This window comes from Pelobates fuscus, chromosome 11 (genome assembly GCF_036172605.1).
Source record: "Pelobates fuscus isolate aPelFus1 chromosome 11, aPelFus1.pri, whole genome shotgun sequence".
Taxonomy (NCBI): domain Eukaryota; kingdom Metazoa; phylum Chordata; class Amphibia; order Anura; family Pelobatidae; genus Pelobates; species Pelobates fuscus.
Window position 1 is genome coordinate 32,313,783 of NC_086327.1, and position 18,105 is coordinate 32,331,887.

General features: G+C 39.9%; 1 protein-coding gene across 1 annotated transcript in view; it reads left to right on the forward strand.

Moving 5' to 3' along the window:
- The window catches only part of BCAM (basal cell adhesion molecule (Lutheran blood group)), a 39,692-nt gene extending 21,817 nt beyond the window's left edge, over window positions 1–17,875 (forward strand). Inside the window, exons 3-16 of the mRNA XM_063437017.1 lie at window positions 1,074–1,290; window positions 3,615–3,685; window positions 3,851–3,947; window positions 4,177–4,359; window positions 4,790–4,914; window positions 5,070–5,226; window positions 6,136–6,251; window positions 6,404–6,545; window positions 7,448–7,575; window positions 9,304–9,439; window positions 12,346–12,381; window positions 14,370–14,508; window positions 17,002–17,107; window positions 17,193–17,875. Coding sequence (XP_063293087.1) covers window positions 1,074–1,290; window positions 3,615–3,685; window positions 3,851–3,947; window positions 4,177–4,359; window positions 4,790–4,914; window positions 5,070–5,226; window positions 6,136–6,251; window positions 6,404–6,545; window positions 7,448–7,575; window positions 9,304–9,439; window positions 12,346–12,381; window positions 14,370–14,508; window positions 17,002–17,107; window positions 17,193–17,198 — 1,659 coding nt within the window. The 3' untranslated portion in view covers window positions 17,199–17,875. The remainder of the gene's footprint in view (window positions 1–1,073; window positions 1,291–3,614; window positions 3,686–3,850; window positions 3,948–4,176; window positions 4,360–4,789; window positions 4,915–5,069; window positions 5,227–6,135; window positions 6,252–6,403; window positions 6,546–7,447; window positions 7,576–9,303; window positions 9,440–12,345; window positions 12,382–14,369; window positions 14,509–17,001; window positions 17,108–17,192) is intronic.
- The last annotated feature ends 230 nt before the right edge of the window (window positions 17,876–18,105 follow it).

An 18,105-nucleotide genomic window follows, 5' to 3' on the forward strand; every position in this document is an offset into this window, starting at 1 on the left:
CTTTGTTTACTTTATACTATAGAATAAGACACATTTAAGCAGGAGGAACCAGCATACAATAAAAGACAAACATGTGCCATATTTACTAAAACTGCACCCATCCTGCACCTACGTCTCTCACTCACAGCACCCATCACCCTTACTTAGAGCAGATGAAGCACCTGACAATTACTTACGTGGCACATTGTCACATGTTTTCATCTCTATGGCCAGGCTTTTGTAGGAAGACCAATATGTGTATGCTTTCTTTAACCCCTTAAGGACACATGACATGTGTGACATGTCATGATTCCCTTTTATTCCAGAAGTTTGGTCCTTAAGGGGTTAAAGGAACGCTATAGTGTCAGGAATACACAGCTGTATTTTTAACACTATAGTGTCCCACTGCCCCCCCACCCCCTCCTGCATCAATCAAAGGGTCAAATAACAAACTCACCTTATTCCAGCGACGAGGTCTCTTGGACTATATCGTGAGGGGGAACCTAATGCTCTCCCCATAGGAAAGTATTGAATCAAAGCTTTTCTGTTGGGATTTAGAAGACACTGGACGTCCTCATGCTAAGCAATATATATTTTGCATTAAAAGTAAAGCAAGCCTGTTAAGACTAGCAGGGTTATTTACTAAAGTGGGAATTCAAAGTGAATTTCAGGTTTTTATGGCCTGAGTAATCAAACTGAAAGCATGGCTCACTTTTTTCCAGTGCAGTTATTTTGACTATGATTTTTACATTTACATTGAATTCACTCAGAATTCTCACTATAGGGAATAACCTTGTAGAATTTAGTTAAATTAGTTGGAAAAAGGGATAACAAAATTTCTTTGGAATTGGTAGTATTTTTTCAATGTAGGTCTACAATAGAAAATGTGCTATATTAAAGAGGTGCAACAACTTGTCAAGCTCTGTTATATGGAATACCTATGCCAAGCTCCTCAATGTTGATAATGTGCCAAATGAGATGATTCTCCTATAGGTATAATTGGCAATGAGAAATGTGGTATTTAAATGGATAGGGCTTCCCATCATAATCTTCTGTTTCTGAGTGAACTTTTTCCCCTGTCTTAACTCACCCAGTTAGATGAGAATGATGATCTCCGACGCATCACGTTCTTTGGCGACGGACGCCAAGTGACCGATCCTGACACCGAGTACAGTGACAGAGCTAAAGTTAAAAGTGATTTAACACTGGAGATTAAAGGTGTCCGCCTGAGTGATGAAAAACAATTCCTCTGCAGAGTCAACGCCGTGAATGAAGGGACCCAGGAAGCCAAAGCCGCACTAAAGGTTTATGGTGAGCAAGTTTGGAAACATTTCATTTGAGATTCTCCCACTCTCTCTTGATAATTTAATTAACACTTTGGGAGCATACTTAAAGTTGGTTAAAGTGGCACAGTCTTTTTTTTTTTCTTACAGCTTTCCTTTCCTTATGCTTATTGCATATCAGTGATTACACGTGCTTTTATTTATATTTATTATACTATTCTTCTTTGTGCCTGATCTCATTATCCTGAGTGCAGCCATTTTGTTCTTGTCTATCCAACATGTCTGCAGTTTGCCCTTCTGTGGGATTCTTTTGCCTGAAGGCTTGTGGGTAGATTAGCTTAGCGACTGAAATTGAACTTTTACCTAAGTGCTGTCCCCTGACAAAGATTTCCAAAGATCACGATCCCTAGAGGAAAAAGTGGACATTATATTTTCTTAAGCAAGAAAAAGAAATCTAAGATGAGTTAAAATAAAAACAAAAAAAAAAAGGAAAATTGAGTGACAAAAAACAGATACTTAACAAAAAAATCAGCAAAATTACAATGCTGCTTTAAGCAGGGTTTGGCAGAGGCTCTGTGAAATCAGCAGTTAGTGAATGTGACCGTTTAGGGATGGTGAGAGCTTCAATTTAATTCCCTTAAAGGACCACTCTAGTGCCAGGAAAGCATACTCGTTTTCCTGGCACTAGAGTGCCCTGAGGGTGCCCCCACCCTCAGGGACCCCCTCCCGCCCGGCTCTGGAAAGGGGAAAGGGGTAAAAACTTACCTTTTTCCAGCGCTGGGCGGGGAGCTCTCCTCCTCCTCTCCGCCTCCGTTCCTCCCCGTCGGCTGAATGCGCACGCGCGGCAAGAGCTGCGCGCGCATTCAGCCGGTCACATAGGAAAGCATTCATAATGCTTTCCTATGGACGCTTGCGTGCTCTCACTGTGATTTTCACAGTGAGAATCACGCAAGCGCCTCTAGCGGCTGTCAGTGAGACAGCCACTAGAGGATTAGGGGGAAGGCTTAACTAATTGATAAACATAGCAGTTTCTCTGAAACTGCTATGTTTATAAAACAATTAGTTAACCCTAGCTGGACCTGGCACCCAGACCACTTCATTAAGCTGAAGTGGTCTGGGTGCCTAGAGTGGTCCTTTAAGTCAGGGTTCTCCTGCTGTTTGCATATGGAACTTATTGTAGCAATGAGATTGTTTTGAAAATAGCAACAAGTGAATGGGAGCCATATTGTAACTAAATAATAACCAAAAAAACCCCAACCAAATGGAATTAGAAAAGAGAAAATATATCACTATTGTGAAGGTAGGGTTGGGCACATTTGGGATTGGGTTATCATTATGGGATAAAAATGATTGGGTTAGTGTTAACCTGACTCGGGGTTTGGTGTGCTGATGGCTACAGGTGGTCTCCTCTGTTTTTTTTTATCTGTGGAAAAGGATCAAACTAATTTAGCGGATTTGGTTTGAGTTTATTGATTCGGGAACAGCTGATTTAACCGACTGAAAATGTTTATAGAGCTTTGGCTCATTTTACTACTGCTGAATTACAGTGTCAAAACTGCTGAAATAACCAAATTAGTTTTTTTGTGAATAACCAAATGGGTTTTGCGTGGCCAACTTTATGTTGAAACAGTTGAAATTGGACATCCAATCTCCATTGGGTTAATAAACCTCATATGTTTATTTATACTTCCAAATCTCAGGACGTAACGTTACCAAACAAAATGTATGTGCATGGTGTGTTAAATTATTTATTATTAGATTTATCAAACTTGATGCATTTGTTTTGTACTAACAAGTTTAAGATTAGTTGTTAAAGTTTTGCTTTCTTGAAGCTGTTCAAACGGATAATAAGATACATTTTTAGAAATACAAATACTGCTATCCTGTGTCTTTTGTTCTAAAAAGTGGTCTAAAGTACTAAAAGTAGGGCAATCACCATGGTAACCAGTGGAACAAATTGATACATTCCATTGGTAACCCCTCGCCATTCATATTTTTGCACCACATTTTACAAAAGAACACTGTGATAAATCTTTCCCATTATATAATATTTAAAAACAAAATCAAGTAGAACTTTGCAAGCACGCATTCAATAGATTTCCGATTCAATCATATTTTGTAAGTGTCACATGTATGCATTTTATTGATTTTTTCTCTTTTTTATTTTACGGAAAACATTGTTTAAAGCCAATCCAAAACAAAACAGCCTAAAACATTTTAAGAACTACTACCAAAAGAGCTGATAGAAATTCTTAAATAGCCTCCTTTTAAAACGGTTTAGAATTCCTAATAATGGCCGAATGTGATATCTCTGCATTTGGAAAATTTTTGATTTTTTTCCCTTTGTTTCAGATTCCCCAGAAACCCCTGAACTGTCTTTAAACTTAGGGATATTGTCAGTCACTGAATCATTTTCATCTGAGGTAACTAGATGTCTCTTCCGCAATTTATTTCTGTTAAATCAGGTCCCCTGTCTTCGCTCTTTTGCATTCTCCTTTGCTTCCTCTCTCTTTCCCCATCTCTCTTTGTTTACAACGCTGACCTTTTGCCGCTTGTCTGATTTGTTCCTATTTCTTGCTCTCTCTAAGATCGGAACTTGCATCAGTCGGAATGCATATCCAGCTCCAACTATTGAATGGTACAAAAATCATCAGCTGCTAACCCCACTGACTGAAAAGAACCCGGGTATGTGAAAAATGGGCACATGGGAACAGAGACATATTGTAACACATTTTTATATGCTTAAATGAGGAGATTAGCTAGCAGTGGTGAGAGAAACCATAACACAACAAAAAAAGAAGACATCTGTATGCGCCACTAGGAGGTTTAATAGACAGTAAAAGAAGTATGTATGTTAAAATAATGAGTGCCCTATTGTACGTGAAGCTAATCTCTGATGTTTCTTTGTATGCAGACGTATACATGTCATCCCGCACAATAACGGAATCTTCAGGATTGCTTACGGTCTCCAGCACTCTATTTTTGAGACCTACCAAAATGGACACAGATGCAGTTTTTTCCTGTAAAGTTGTGTATTCTATACCAGGAGGTGGTGTGAGACGTATGGAGTCACAGGAATTCAATTTGACTTTGCACTGTGAGTGAGCCAATCATGCTAGATCTCTTTTGCTTTTCCTCAGTCACCAACCCAGTGCTCCTTGACTTCCTTTGACAGAGACTCACATTAGGTACAAAGGATTATCTTGGCGACCCATCCGGCAATAGTAATAGTGTGTTTACTAGAATTCATTATTAAACACACAATTAGGCTTGCTAAAGTGCCAGAGGACTCCCCTGGGAAAGACATTGCTGCTACATTAAAAAATCTGTTGTGGGTATTTACCTGGTCCAACCTGAAGGGAGCCAATAACATTTTGGGTGCCAACCATGGGTTAAGAATTGCTGTGCTAACCATTCCAGTAATATAAAACTAAATGTATCCATTAATTTCTCTATATTTCAAGAACTTTTAATATTGATGTTTGTTATTCCTCCTGTTTCACTTTCTAATTGTATTTCTTCTTTAGATTACACGGAGAATGTAAAGTTTGAAATATTGTCTCCACTGCCAATTAAAGAAGGAGATGACCTTATATTTCGATGTGCAGGAGATGGACATCCTCCACCTTCATACATAATTTCCAAGCTGAAGGTACTAAACCTTATAGACCTATTTCTCTAGGTTTTATCCATCTTTTATTTGTTCCTCTCTTTCCAACAATGCCCCTTAAAAAAGTATTTCTATCACCATGACCTTTAAAAAAGTATTTCTTTCACCTCCGGTAACAATATCTTGCTTTTTTACAGGATGACAATGAGATGGAGATTTATTCTGGTGTGGAGGGTGTACTGAAAGTCTTAAATGTGTCTAGAGAGTATACTGGATCTTACCATTGTCAGGCTATGGACTTCGACTCACCACCTGAAGTTGTACTCACTCAAGAGCTTGATTTGGTTGTGAATTGTGAGTGCCATAAATTGGAGAGGGCATCCACTTTAAGATTTCAATACCACTTACCTATGTGGCTCTACATATTATGTGAAGCCTCTGACTTGGAAAAGCCATATTTTAGGTTGATCCCATGCAGACTTCTTCACCTTTCTTACGTGTTGTCTTTATCTAGTACTCCTATCCAATTCCATGAGTGCACCCTTTCTCCATAACCTAAGCATTGTTAGGGTATTAGGTCCTATTAAACTTTCTACTTTACATCCTGAAGAATGCCATACTTTTTTAAAAATCTGACCTTTAATTTTTTTTGTTCTCTCGTTGTCCTGTCCAATCCACACATTGCTCCTCAAATTTTTAGTGCCAGTCACTAATATATAAGTAAAAATGTCTATAAGAAACATCAACACGGCCATCAAGTGGTACACCACTGAGGCTCACAGAATGTGACCAAGTGTGCTACTGCATTCAAAAATAGTTTCCCTAATATTCCACTCTGCCTCTGTAAGCAGCATCAAAACATGAGCTGGAGTGGTGTGAAGCTCACTGACATAGGCAAGTGAAGTAGTGGGTACATGGATGCAAATACCTGTAGCAATCTTCTGACATCTAGTGAAAAGCCTTCCCAGAACAATGAAAGAATGTACCAACTCCAAATTAATGCTCATTATTTAGGAATTACATATTTGCTGAGACATGTCTTTATACTTTTGGTCTTAGAGTTTGTGTTATCTTCTTCCCCATTTCTTTCTTTATATGCAAGTCATAACATGGCTGTTAGTACTGAAATTGGCATGCAGCCAATAAATAGCATTGATTGTGTATAGTAATGTTTTGACATATTGCTCTAAACAAGGAATGTGTGTATATATTATCAATCACACTTTCCTTCTCTTTCCTTTTCATTACCACTGACACAAACAGATGTTGACACCCCGTCTCTGCTCCCTAAAGAGGACACAACGGTAAATCTTGGAGCTGACCTTCAGCTGACTTGTAGAGGAGATGGTACTGTGACACCTCAACTTCACTGGAAAAAGGTAAAAAATGAAATAAGAGAAAGCATAATCCACTCTCTAATTTTTATGTTCGTCCCTAATCCCCATCAATCAGCATGCCTTGACTTCACTCACTGTTCGATATGTCACACGTTGTAACATACATGAAGCATACATCACCTCTTCTGTTACAGGATGGTGCTATTGTTTTTGAAGGCAGCAGATACAAGATACGTAACATCTCATACTCCCAGTCAGGGGTTTACACATGTGAAGCAGTTTCAAGTAATATACCTGGATTGACCAAAGAGAAGGACATCACTATCACTGTAGAAGGTGAGATGTACTGCATGGAGTGATCTCATTGAATGAGTGATCTCATTGAAATGGTTAAAGTGCCTGGAGTCCCCTGGCCCTGTCTCTTCATTTAGTGTTAAACCATTTACATTGAGGGTCTCCTGGTCATTTACAACCTTGACCACACTGAAGTGTGGCTAGGGATGAGATTACACTCTTCCTTTTAGTCATACCTGAATAGGTACTGTGATAGGCTGGAATGCTTCTCATTAGCCCATTTGGTATGGGCTTCTGGGTAATACCATATAGAAATAAAACATTAAAAACAATTTAACACTGCATGGAAAAATGGCGTCTATTTACGTTGTTTGACGATATCAGTTCCTTGGCGAAATGAACAAGTAAAACATGGCTGCTTCAAGTAGATGTGTTTGTGGCATTTGGCATCCCACAGAGCCTACAGTAAGCACTGATGGATGCCAAAATTATAATTTCTATATTCACAGGTGCACTCAATACAATTGTCACCTATGGGAGAAACCATTTTGTAAGAGACAGATTATAATATAACTAAGCACGTTTTAATTTACATGATTTAATCATGACAGTTTATACACACTTTAAATAGTACATTTGAATAAATACCCTAAGCCAAACCTGTTGTTGATTTTGTTTTGTGAATAATCAAGTTCCCTAAAAGAGAAGTTATTAAAAAATGATAAACCTTGTACAGTAGAATGCGTGGATTTTGCAAGCAAGCAAGGGAGTGGGCATATGACCACAAGTTCTCTGGACAACAATGCAGTATTCCCAAGTAAATCCCAAGGTGTAGATGCATTGAAAATGATTGTAAACCTCTGCCAGTAGATCATGCTTCTCCTATAAGAGGATAATGCAATGAAATATCGTATTAAAGTGAATAATGTTTTCGCTTCATCAAGGGATTCCACAACTGAAACCTGGAACTGACACGTTTGAAGTGGCTGCCGAAGGGGACACGTTGAGCCTAACTTGCTCTGCTGTAGGACACCCTCTACCCGAGATAATGTGGAATCCCCCAGAACTGAAGGTGAACATCTGTCAAAACTTCCGTAGCATTCTGATAATAATGTACAGCTGGTATCTGGGAAATTTAGAGGGATCTGCACCTGCTCTCATCTTTAAAGTTTTTAAAAGTATTTACTTCAAAAATGTTAATTAGGCATTATCAGTTGCCATACTTACAGTGACATCATGTTTTTGTATTTAAAAAATGCACAGGGTACACAGTCATTATAGTGTACAGTGTACCCTGTGAAGTAGGTTTAGGGGTGATTATTGAAAGCTAGAGTCTAATGGTTAGCGGTCATTTATGGGCTGGGGTACTTAGTATTAGAATGTTGAGTATTAAGGTTAAGGGGGATTTAGGGTTGTGGGGTATCTGCCTTCAAGGTAACTTTGGACCCCTTAACTACTCCTAAGGCAAAAAACTGCCTAACCCTCTTCTAACTCTAATATTAAACTAGCATCTCCCTTAACTTTGCTCTATGGCACTGTTTTAAATGTTTTGCTCCGGCACAAAGTTGTTTTTGGTGCATCATTTGCTTTCTTAAAAATGAAGCAACATAGCAACATATCTGCATTACTACAGCAATGCCAGCATTTTAAATTTGCCATTTTGTCAGTGATGTTCAACATTTGTTTTCCATGCTCCTGAAATACCCATGATGCGTTTTAAACAGATTTTGTTCCTTATTCTGTTTTTTAATAAGGCTATTGGTAGTTCTATATTTTGTTAGTATAAATGTGATTCTTATCATTTTTAAGCACCAGCACTGTATCTGGTTGTCATTAAATTAAGTGCAAATGATTGCTTAGCATCGCTAGAATTCCGTGGAACGAAATTGTTAGCCCCCCTGCAGTGAAATGATTGGCTCATTCTTTCTCCATGATATTGTTCAGGCACTTAGCTGTGTGGCAAATAAAGGCTTTCTCTGCTTTGTTTCTATTAGCCTCTTAGTAGACACCGCATTGACAGTAAGGTTTTTGATGTAAGATTCTTTATTTGTTTCAAATGTTTTACAAAGATCCAAAAAGGGAGAAATAATAAATACAAAACAAAGGACAATAAACAGTAACACATGTATAATTCCAATCAAAAGAGTGGGCCCAAAGATGCTGGGAATGATAAGATGTAGTCCCAGTCTATACAATTCCATTAGTAGAGAAATGGATATTCCAAAATCATATACTGTTTTGGTGTGTGTAAAATGAGCTTGTAGCAGCGCAAGATTCCCCAATATAATGTAAAACTGGGGGTGTAATAAATAGCCATGGAAAGCGAATTCCAACAGGGCACACTCTTGAGGAAGAAACGTAAAGGATAAACAACCAACAAGTGAAAGACTCAAAACACATTGTCGTATGGACTACCCAATAGGCATAATGTAGCAAAGTATCCAAAAGTATCCAAAAGTGCAAAAGTGTTCACTACCAAACCATGTTGGCAAATGTTCTTCACATCAAGAAAGCATTAAGATGTGAACATCTACTTTACAGTGGTCTAATTTGTGTGGTCACCAAGTGGTCTCTGTTTTGATGCACCTTGAATGCTTGGGGTTCTCTCTTTCTGTATGCCTTCCTAAATTTCCCTTATTAGATGCCTTGTGGCTACTGGTCAGTTTGTTCTACATGTGCCATCACAATGGTTTGACCAATAAGGAATAGTTTTCGGTTTTGTCAAAGCTCACAGGAGTGCAAGATTTTATTGTTGCTTCTGCAATGTTCTGTTCATGATTGGAACTTCTCTGTATTTCAGGGTGCACAGTCAGTTTCTGGCATGAATGTGATGAGCAAGGTGTCTGTAAAGGTCTCCTCCAAGCTAGCTAAAGGAGTTTCCTGCGTTGCAAAAAATGTTCATGGATCCAATGAGAGAAACTTCACACTTAACATTGGTAAGTTTGATTTTGGGGGAAAGTATTCTGGCTTCACGAATACTGCGCGTTTAATGTGGTTGGAAAGACACAAAAATAGCTATAAGAATTGCACCATGGGTGATGCCATAATTATGACTGAATAGGCCCAGGATTACATTATATTTTAAATAGTAAAAGTGTTTGTGAGGTTATTAATTGTGATAGAGCAACATTTTTTATTTTTCTGATGGTTATATGCTTCACCCAAGTAAGTTATTGATGTTAATTAGAGATGTCGCGAACATAAAATTTTCCGTTCGCGAACGGCGAACGCGAATTTCCTCAAATGTTCGCGAACGGGCGAACCGCCATAGACTTCAATAGGCAGGCGAATTTTAAAACCCACAGGGACTCTTTCTGGCCACAATAGTGATGGAAAAGTTGTTTCAAGGGGACTAACACCTGGACTGTGGCATGCCGGAGGGGGATCCACGTCAAAACTCGCATGGAAAATTACATAGTTGATGCAGAGTCTGGTTTTAATCCATAAAGGGCATAAATCACCTAACATTCCTAAATTGTTTGGAATAACGTGCTTTAATACATCAGGTATGATGTTGTATCGATCAGGTAGTGTAAGGGTTACGCCCGCTTCACAGTGACAGACCAAACTCCCCATTTTCACAAGGTTGGATACCAAGCTAGCCATGTCCCGTTCCTTGTCCTCACTGATGTCATTGAAGGTCTCTTCCTCCACCCAGCCACGTACAACACCAAGGGTCCCCGAAAGTTGACAACAAGACCCCTGTATTTTTTTTTTTAAATGTACACTACTGTTACACCAGATATGAGTTGCACTGGTGTGACACTGTGCCCTGGCAGGCCCTGAAACGCACACATGTGAAGGAAACTGACTGCTATTATTTCACAGTCAAATTTCTAGTTTTTTTTTTAATGTACACTACTGTTACACCAGATATGAGTTGCACTGGTGTGACACTGTGCCCTGGCAGGCCCTGAAATGCACACGTGTGAAGGAAACTGACTGCTATTATATTACAGTCAAAAAAGTTTTGTTTTTTTTAAATGCAAGCTATTGTGACACCAGATATGAGTGGTGGCACTGGGCAAGTGGGCACAGTATACGCTGTGAGCCTGACACACACGCTGGCAGGCAGGCAACTGCAATTATATTACACAAAAAAAAAAGCAGACTGATGTTCTAGCCCTAAAAAGGCTTTTTGGGGTGCTGTCCTTACTGCAGAGATCAGATGAGTCCTTCAGGACAGTAGTGGACACTGAATACACAAGCCTAGCTATCGATTACCCTATTAAATCAGCAGCAGCTACACTGTCCCTCCTCTCACTAAGAATGCAGCTTCCGGGGGGCGGGGCCTAGCTGTCATGGAGGAAAGACGCACTTCGTGTGAGCTCCCTCAATATCTCACTTTAAGCAGCTATCAACAAGCGAATTTCACCCCAGAAGGGGATGACCCAGCAATGTTGCTCCTACCTGACCGACCTGACATGCTTAATAGCGGTCAGCAACTCGACAGAGTCTTACTTACCTCCGCGGGGCAAGTGTGGCCTGGTGCTCACCGGGCGGGAGAGGCGGCCGATCTCCCGATCCTGGGATGCCCAGGAGCAGCTACTTCCCGGCAGGAGCTCCGTTACCCCCCCCTCGGACCGGTGGGGGTTATCCTGGTCCACCCCTGAGAGGCTGTCTGGAGCTAATGGACGCACAGAGCACAGCCGCCCAGGCTGACATACTCATCTGCGACTCTCCCAATATGGCGGCAGCCGCGTGTCCTCCTGGTACCAGCAAAGCATGGCAGGATATTGAGTCTAAGCTGGACAGACTCTTTAATCAATTTTGGAAGCAAATAACAAGCAGGAAGCCCCAACAAGCTCCACCACAGCCCCAACAAGCTCCACCACAGCTAAGCGAAGCAGTCCCCATTAAAATCCACCAGCGCAAAAGGCGTCTAAGACGGGACCGGAGGCACAAACAGAAATGCAGAGCCTGCCCCACATCAAGCACTCGCCTCCACCTTAAGCCACCATAACCCCGCACCGGACGTGAAGCACCACCGGGACAGATCCGACCACCCGACAAAACAAGCTTCCACCACCTCAAGCCGCGAACCCGGCACTCAGCCAGAGACTTGCCTTTATTGTTCCAGGTATCAGGGACTCCCAGGGTCTGCACCTGGCGCCCAAAAGGGATCGGATGAGCACAAGCAGTAAACAGCAGCCTGCCAAGCATGTCCCACTATAGCCGATCCTCCACACCATGCCTTTGATCACATGAACTGCTCTCTGCACATTAACTAATCGTAAAGTAGCAAGCGTTTAAACATGTCATTATTTCACCTCCTAAAGAGTTTATTGTCGTAGTTCCTTACATGCCTTTACCTTAACCGTTCATGTATTATGTTATTCACTAGTCTCATCTCATGGGGCGACTCACACTTGATTTATAACTAGTGGTGGAGCTGCTGATATAAATACACAGTTGATAACGTGCAAGCTACACCCTAAACATGACAGCCATCTTTCACAACAATGTCCTGCTATATACTCATACCCTTAGTGAAACTAGCCATGATATACGCACGTTCAGCCTAGCATGCTCAAATATAACACACTTCTGTCTAATTCTGAAGCTGCATGTTTGTTTTTGTTTTCTTATCTAAATTGTATGCTGTCTAGGAGGTGGGAGGGTCTGGGAGGGAGGGTCTGCTGCTGATTGGCTGGAATGTGTCTGCTGACTGTGAGGTACAGGGTCAAAGTTTACTCAATGTTGACGAATAGGGGGCGGACCGAACATCGCATATGTTCGCCATCCGTGGCGAACGCGAACAAGCTATGTTCGCCAGGAGCTATTCGCCAGCGAACTGTTCGGGACATCACTAATGTTAATGTTTTTTTTCTATTTCACACAGGAAATGTGATTGATACCAGCTCTGCTCCTTCTCAAGGTGAGTTAGATTATTTTGGACTAAAAACTGATTATTATGTACATGTATATACAATGAACAAAATTATAAACGCAACACTTTTGTTTTTGCCCCCATTTTTCATGAGCTGAACTCAAAGATTTAAGACTTTTTCTATGTACACAAAATTATTTCTCTCTATTTCTCTCAAATATTTTTCACAAATCTGTCTAAATCTGTGTTAGTGAGCACTTCTCCTTTGCCGAGATAATCCATCCACCTCACAGCTGTGGCATATCAAGATGCTGATTAGACAGCGGGATCATTGCAAAGGTGTGCCTTAGGCTGGCCACAATAAAAGGCCATTCTAAAATGTGCCGTTTTATCACACATCACAATGCCACAGATGTTGCAAGTTTTGAGGGAGCGTGCAGTTGGCATGTTGACTGCAGGAATGTTCATCAGAGCTGTCGCCCATGAATTGAATGTTCATTTCCGTCTCCAAAGGCGTTTCAGAGAATTTAGCAGTAGATCCAACCGGCCTCACAACCACAGACCACATGTAGCCACACCAGTCCAGGACCTTCGCATCCAGCATCATTACCTCCAAGATTGTCTGAGACCAGCCACCCGGACAGCTGCTGCAACAATTGGTTTGCATAACCAGAATGTCTGCACAAACTGTCAGAAATCGTATCAGGGAAGCTCATCTGCATGCTCGTCGTCCTCATTGGGGGTCTCGACCTGACTGCAGTTCGTCGTCGTAACCGATTTGAGTGGGCAAATGCTCACATTCAATGGCATCTGGCACTTTGGAGAGGTGTTCTCTTCATGGAGGAATCCTGGTTTTCCCTATACAGGGCAGATGTCAGACAGCGTGTATAGCATTGTGTGGGTGAGAGGTTTGCTGATGTCAACAATGTGAATCGAGTGGCCCATGGTGGCGGTGGGGTTATAGTAGGGGCAGGCGTATGTTATGGACAAAGAACACAGATGGATTTTATTGATGGCATTTTGAATGCAAAGAGATACCGTGAAAAGATCCTGAGGCCCATTGTTGTGCCATTCATCCACGACCATCACCTCATGTTGCAGCATGATAATGCATGGCTCCATGTTGCAAGGATCTGTACACAATTACTGGAAGCTGAAACCATCCCAGTTCTTGTATGGCCAGCATACTCACAGACATGTCACCCATTGAGCATGTTTGGGATGCTCTGGATCGGCATATACGACAGCGTGTTCCAGGTCCTGCCAATATTCAGCAACTTCACACAGATATTGAAGAGGAGTGGACCAACATTTCACAGGCCACAATCAACAACCTGATCAACTCTATGCGAAGGAGATGTGTTGCACTGTGTGAGGCAAATGGTGGTCCCACCAGATACTGAGTGGTTTGCGGACCCTCTCGGACCCATCCAATACAGTAAAAGTGGACATTTTAGAGTGGCCTTTTATTGTGGCCAGCCTAAGGCACACCTGTGCAATAATTGTGCTGTCTAATCAGCATCTTTATATGCCACACATGTTAGGTGTTTGGATTATCTCGTTATCTATAGACATATTTTCAGTAGAACTTTATTGTTGCCAGTTTGCTCAATGGCTTAGACTAAATACCCAGTATTTTATTTTTAAATCTTAAAATAGATTTATAGAACGTGTCCATGTGTGTTCTTATTTTTATTTTCTTTGAGAAAAAAAATATACATTTGTGTGTTGTATTTTGACCAACTTAATGATTGTGTTGATTTGAGTGCATTAATTCCTGGAGCTTGTTATCAATATTGATTTTTTTCATCTCATCTCTTTTTTCCCTATACCTTCTGGAGACTCTACAATTTCACATCATTCATCTATGTTGCTACGAAAAGATCTTGCTGTAGTCTAAGATGTAGGAGAATATGTCTTATGTAATTTGTATATAGGATTGCATTGTAATTCTCCCTTTTTCCTGTTCATTGACTGCACCTTTCCTTTGTCCCGTACTCATCTTTTCTTAACTGAAAGCATTTTCTCTTTTATAGAACAGAGCAGCGGTGGAAGCAGTACGGCCATCATTGCGGTTGTTGTATGCGTCCTCCTCCTCCTTCTCGTTGTTGCACTTTTCTATTTCCTGCAGAAGAGAGGAAAACTCACATGTGGAGGATCAGAGAAGAAGTCCTTGTAAGAACTTCTCCAGGGGTTACCTGGGCAATGGGTCACAAATAGGGAAATTAGAAGATAAAGTTGCTGCTAGACGTGATTTTTATTTTTTTTTAAAACAAGAAGACAGGAGCATTAAGCATAAATGGCAGCTTTCTTTCAAAATAATGTTTTCAACTCTCCTGTGTCCTTTGCTGACTAACTGTAGGGCTCATGAGGAGAGCACTTACTTCTGAAACCAAACATCAGGAGCCTTGCTCCCTTCCAATAACATGTTTATCTGGTGATTTAGAAGAATATGGAATTCTGCAATGCGACAGTGTATTCCATTACCCTATGTACACAAGAGAGATCTGACAAAGACCTCTGTTGCTGGCACCACGGATATAGTACTTTCCCTTCTACGTCGCCAGATGTCGAAACCTGTAAAAAAAAACTTTAGTTTTATGAGAATGGCAAACATGTGTCCCATAAACCGAATTCTAGGCATTTCAAAAAGTAGGACTTTTGCATTTAGCGACCACCTTTCCCACGCTAGGTGGGGAGACTATTTTGATTGAAGTTTATAAAGATAAAGCATATTTATTATATTCAATAGTAATTGTTAATTTTCCCAGAAATGGTATCATTGTGTTTACTGTTTTTCATTTCTATTCAAGGTTAAGTGGTGCTTTATTCTAAATTGTTCCAGTATTATCTGAATTAGTCTCCTTCTCTAATCCAGTTATATTACAGATGAATAGACATCTGATCCTATAATGTTTCTGAGCCTCGTTAGTGTCCCTGTCTTTCTGTCACTGGATGGCCAGGATAAACCTAAAACATCAAAATTAGTTGAAAATGATAGGGAGCAATAATCCATATTACATGATATGGCTATTTAAATTGTAAATAAAGTGTTTCTTGCAGCTTAATCAGTGAATTGATATATACCACATAAAAAAGACTCAACATGCCTCAGAAAAATAAGACATATAAAAAGATATTGGTACAATATAAAACAATAAAAAAAAAATACAAATAAAAAAAGAACAAAAAGGGACAAGAAAGTTATAATAGTCAGTTAGAACAGCCACATAAAAACTAGTTGGCCCATTGAACTAAGAAATGTGATGGGTAGATACAAAATATGGTAAAATAAAACATTATGCTATACAGAATGTTAATCCTAAATTGCAAGAGTGACTGTATGTGCCCTTTGCCCCAAATACCTGACTTTATTAAAAGTATACATTGTGTAAACAGCGACACTATTCTCATATAGTCTAAAAACATTTAGACATTTTCAGTGATGTAATTAAACCTAGGATGAAAGATAAAATAAATAACACATTACTAAAATGTGTCTGGAAAACTGTTGGCAGTTAAATAGTGATGGATATAATCTGAAAGGTTCTGTGCACTCTTTAGACATTCCATATTAAACAACCAGGAAATGAGAGTGTGCAGTAAACAAAGCAAATCTATAAAACAAAAAACACAAGAGGTGCTGCTAGGGAAGTGAATTTCGAGTAAGCGCCACAAATACATGTTTTGGTAAGCCCACAGCCTGACACAGTTTGTGAATAGTCTAATAACAATTGACTGTTATTACTGCATGTGTCAGCATACAGGCAACGTAATTTATTAAATCGGCCTTGTCCCTAAAAGTAAGCTTTATCTAATTTGCTTTTATGTGCCTCTCTGCGTCTGAACATCTTCTTCTTTTTTTTTTCCTGAGTATTCTAGCTTTCATAAAATACTTAAGTAAAAGTAGAGACTACTTTACCTCATGTATAGAAATAAAGTTAACTACACTTGACAATGGCCAAGCACAAAGTTCTGTTTGAGTTGCCAATCACTTTTACCCATAATCCTCAGTAGAATCAATCCCACAGTAGAGCAAAGAGCAGATGTCTAGGGCAGAGGAGAACAAAATGGCTGCACCAAGTTATTGAAATCCGACACAGGAAAGAAAAGATATAAAGGCAAAAGGGAAGACAAAAAGTCCAACCATTAAATTATAGGAGGTATAGGGCAAGGAAAAAAAAATAGTGTCTGTGGCACTTCCTTAAATAGCTAGTTATTTAAACTCCTCAATAATTGGTGAGAAAATACACTGCAACCTTTATGTTTCTTACCTATATAGATATTTTTTTTAAAATATATTTGTATTAGTTTTTTTCTTCTTCTATTTATTTTGAGTGCATCCATCTGAAAGTTCCCATTTCAATGATAAATCAGTTTAAAGGGACACTATAGTCACCCAGACCATTTCAGCTCAATGAAGTGGTCTGGGTGCCAGGTCCCCCAGGTTTTAACCCTTCAGATGTAAACATAGCAGTTTCAAAGATTCTTTCTCTTTGAGTGTCATATTTGAGGAGATTTTCTATCAGGTGCTCAATCTCAGGTAGCAGAGATGTGGTGCTGCTATGTGAAGTTCTATTAATAGTTTGGAGAAATTGTTTTCTGTGAGTTCTATACCTTGCCTTGGTTCATTCTCTATAGTTAATCTCTTTCTTTCATGGTCTACAGAACTCAAGATCCTGCTTCAGCTGAGCTTGCACCAGAGTTAAAATCGGACAAACGACCTGAACAACATGGCCTTATTGGTTCCCCAGGAGGAAGTCGATCAATAGAGGTCAGAGTTCAAACATTGAGGTTATTTTATATTTGTTCACTTGACACACTACTCCTGTTTACATCTTAGATCTTTGTCTTCTTAGTGTTAGCAAGCAGAAGTAGAGGTGGAGGACTTTCTTCTGCATGGACAGCGATCCTTTTTATCCGTGGCCTGGAGCTCCGTAGCTGTCTACATATCTCCTGCCTGTGGATTTCTGCTTACACTGCTACTGGCACTTGCCACAAAGTTACAAAAGAAGAAACAATGCAAAGACTCGATCATTAAGAGATTTCTCCTAATGATCCAATGATCCTAGGAGCTTCAACTTCCCAGGATCTCTTCTCGTTTTTTTTGGTTTTTTTAACATTGGAAGTTCACATACTTGGATCTGTTGCTGGGTACACGCCTGGACCCTCTATTGCCTTAATTGGCGGATGACCGTCGCTGCATCACGGACTACAGACCTACACTGATTTTCCCAACAACTTGTGTTTTTTTTGTGTACTTTTGTGTTGTTGTTTTTTTTTTCTTGCAGTTTATTTCTGAATATTTGTTTTATTTTTTATTTCTGAAACCGTGTGAATGACTACCATTAGCCCATTGACTGATTCTGCTCTCCAGCATGCCTTGGGGTTGGCAGACCTTTGTGGGCTTTATAGTGTTACACTGGTTTTGGACTGCCCTTCTGCGGCCTATGTGTATATAATGTATATCTCTATGGTCATTACACTGTCAAATCTTGCCCATGTCTCACTGTCTGTTCTCATTAAATGTCCTACAGACCATGTCCTTTTCTGTGATCTCCAAATCAATCATTTTTCATTTTTTTGCTATAAATTAATTTGAGTGTGTACACACAAGAAACAAATGGTGTTCACTAAGATTTACTTGATTAGGACAGATATGTTGTTCTTTTCTTGAAAAGAATTTAATTTTTCACAATTTTCAAACACAGGTAAGTCCATAAATAGCAATCCTTGAAATCTGTTAATTTTCAAGCCCTGAAGTGCTAGTGC